Consider the following 3,092-nt stretch of genomic DNA (forward strand, 5'->3'; position numbering starts at 1 on the left):
GGTAATTACTTCAGTGTGTCAAAACACTTTTAATCACTTGGGGGAATTAGGAAAAACAGCAGATTCTCAGTGTAAATTCAAATATGTTATATGGTAATTATTACAACCCAAAGGACAGACAGTCCATTAAAAGGCTTTGAGAGGAGAGGTGCTATGCAATGCTACCAAAATTGCCGGTTAATGCAAGATAATACACAGGCTACACAAACCCTTATTGCCTAAACTAATAGCTTACCTATCTAGCTGTTTTGTATAATTGAGATAAAATTGGAGCCCCAAAAGTCTAATGGTTCCTGTATAATATGTGGGAATGTAGTTCAACACATCTAGCAGGGCTGCACTAGAGACCTAGATGCACAAGGGGAAATTTGGATGCAAATGACGGTTTAGACAGCACAAGAATAGAAAGACTGTGAGATTCAGAAAAATTTGCCTCCCTGGCTCCATGTGACAAGGCAGTGAGCAGTCCACTCTTGTGACACTTGGTATGAAAAGTTGGACCACCTTGCACTAGACAGCTCACCATTTTTGGTGGCATTATTTGAGCATAAATCTTTTTTTTTCCATTTCAAGATAACAGAATGAAAAATCTCATTGTCTTTCAGCTTTCAACCAGTGAATAAATCAACTTATTATTTCACTTATCCTATGTTTCTCATTATGTCAAACAAAAACATTTCAAACTCCTGATTTATTGGGAAGCATGTTTTTAGTTTTAAACTTGTACTTCATCTGAGAAATATCTTTTTTCCTTTGCAGAAGAATATGAAGCAGGAAAGGAACAATTGGAGATGGTTAAAGGTGAGTCTTATGTAATGTTTTGCACATTTGTGGACAAAATACATTCTTTAGGAGGCACGGGGAATGAAAAGGTTGTCCTTTTTATTTTTAAAAATGCAATTTACAAGAACCATAGAAACTTAATGTCTCACCCTCTTCCTCTTATTGTTTCCTTTGCCATACTGCAATGCAGTGTGTGTGTAACCTTAGCATGCCAACAATTATTATGTGAACATTTGCATCTTCACTGCTAGATCTTCTAAAAATTCAGCTATGGTTGTCATCCTTCCTCACATAATGTTTTTGTTCGTTTCTTTACATACAGAAATATTAGCTGCCCACTTACACAAAGGTGAGAATAACAAATACTTTTAAAAATTCACATGGTTTGATAAATGAAAAATAGGGGTGGGTTTAAGCAACACAAAATAACCAATGCACTGGTGGTAATCTGCAATTCTAATTAATTTCATAGAGGTTTTCCAGATGATTCTTTAAAGGGAAGAGGGATAAGCGGTGATGAGAGAGGAGTAAAGTTTGGCATTGCAATGAAGGGGGAGTGAAGCTCAGCATGGGGAAAATATCTTCACTCTCCTTGTGTCTGATGCTGATCTTCATTCCCCATTTCGTTATCATGCTGATCTTCACTCCCTTCCAATTTTGATATTCCCCAAAAAGTTTATGTTGTCCTTCAGTTCTTCTGGAGGACTGGAAACAGAGGTACACAATGCCTGGGCCTGCAAGTATGCTGAGGATTGCAGCAGAATTACGTTGGTGCATATGTGTGTTGAATTGCTTTTTGAAACAAGCTTTGTTTAATTCTCTTGAATAGAAATTAGTATTTCCCATAATATGTCACAATGCCATGTAGCAGCAGATGTGTGTGTAACCAACAAAGGGATGCTGGTGTCCTCAAAGAGTAACATAAAGCGACCCTCCAGTCTGTGCATTTTGAGTTCAGCCCTTTCCTTTCCTTTGCAGCTGATGTGGTCTTGGACCCCAGGACAGCTCACCCAAAGCTAAAAGTGTCTGAAGATGGCAAAAGTGTTTGGAACACAGGAAATGTTTCTAAGGTTTCTGACTGGAAGGAGCGGTTTGATTCCCACACATTCATTCTGGCAGAATGTGGATTTTCAGAAGGCAAACATTACTGGGAGGTGGAGATTGGGCAGAAGAAAACCTGGGACTTGGGAGTTGCCTCTGCAACTGCTACTAGAAAGGGGGAGATCACCCTGTCTCCTGAGAATGGCTACTGGGTCATAGGATGTGATGATGGGAAAGATTACTGGGCTCGGACAGAGCAATGGACCCGCCTGAAAGTGAACGGAAAGCTTAAAAGATTAGGAATATTCCTAGATAAATCAGCTGGAAGCTTGTCTTTTTATGATGTCTGCAGACATAGGAAATTGCACACTTATAAAACACTTGGTGTTGGAGAGCTGTATCCCTTCTTCTATATAGGCTCTGTAACTAATCAGCCATTGAAAATTGTATAATATTTGAAAGAGAATGAGATTGTGGAGAAAAAATGAAAACAATTTCTACAGATACCTGAAAATTAATTAGCACAGGTCTTTAGTTTAACCATGATTTTTTCTTTCTTTCTCATATTGGTGTCAGAGAATAAAAGACTCAGAATAGAAGTAATGTTACAAGTGACTGCGCTGTGTAGAATCCCCTTCCCCAATCAATTTTGTGGCTCTAATCCAGAGCCCCTAATTAAAGCAACCTTTCCTTAGCCAGGCCAGAAACCCATCCCAAATTAGTTTGGGAAGGGGCTAATTTTTAATCAGAGTAAAAAAATACAGAGCTGGGAGGATGACAGGTGAGGGAGACATTACATCTGAAAACTGGGGTTCAATTCTGCACCTTTATTAAGTGTCTTCTCTGATGGCAAAGCAGCATTGCTGTCTTCACTCAAAAGTTGTCAAGCAAGGGGAGCAATCCTGCAGGGCAAGTCTTCAGAAAAGAAGGACAGTTAGGCAAGAAAGAGATTCAGGTGGCATCTTCCTTTTTCTAGTATGGTGCAGACAGTGGGCAGCTAGATCTTTGCCTTTTGTGGGGTTTCTGAAATGATGCCTGCTCCTCTTCCAGCTTGATGCCTTGCCCCCTGACAGCCCTGGATCACTCTGGGCCATCCAACCTGACCCACAGTGTTTGGCCGCTGAGTTAACCCATGCTGTTCTTGCTGATAAAATTTTCATTTTAAAATTAATATGAAAAGCAAATATATCTTTTATGTCTTTGATACCTGAATTTTTCTAAACAGGCCTGATTTGTCTCAGGACTTTGCTGAATCTGTGCACAGCCCC

The 3,092-nt window shown here is 39.6% G+C and overlaps 1 protein-coding gene across 1 annotated transcript in view; it reads left to right on the forward strand.

The window, feature by feature from the left end:
- LOC307201713 (uncharacterized protein) overlaps positions 1 to 2,583 on the forward strand; it is a 14,632-nt gene extending 12,049 nt beyond the window's left edge. Inside the window, exons 10-12 of the mRNA XM_079951021.1 lie at positions 760 to 801; positions 1,106 to 1,132; positions 1,762 to 2,583. Of these exons, the coding sequence (XP_079807147.1) occupies positions 760 to 801; positions 1,106 to 1,132; positions 1,762 to 2,276 (584 nt within the window). The 3' untranslated portion in view covers positions 2,277 to 2,583. The remainder of the gene's footprint in view (positions 1 to 759; positions 802 to 1,105; positions 1,133 to 1,761) is intronic.
- Positions 2,584 to 3,092: the final 509 nt, after the last annotated feature.

This window comes from Podarcis cretensis (genome assembly GCF_951804945.1).
Source record: "Podarcis cretensis genome assembly, chromosome: 13".
Lineage (NCBI taxonomy): Eukaryota > Metazoa > Chordata > Lepidosauria > Squamata > Lacertidae > Podarcis > Podarcis cretensis.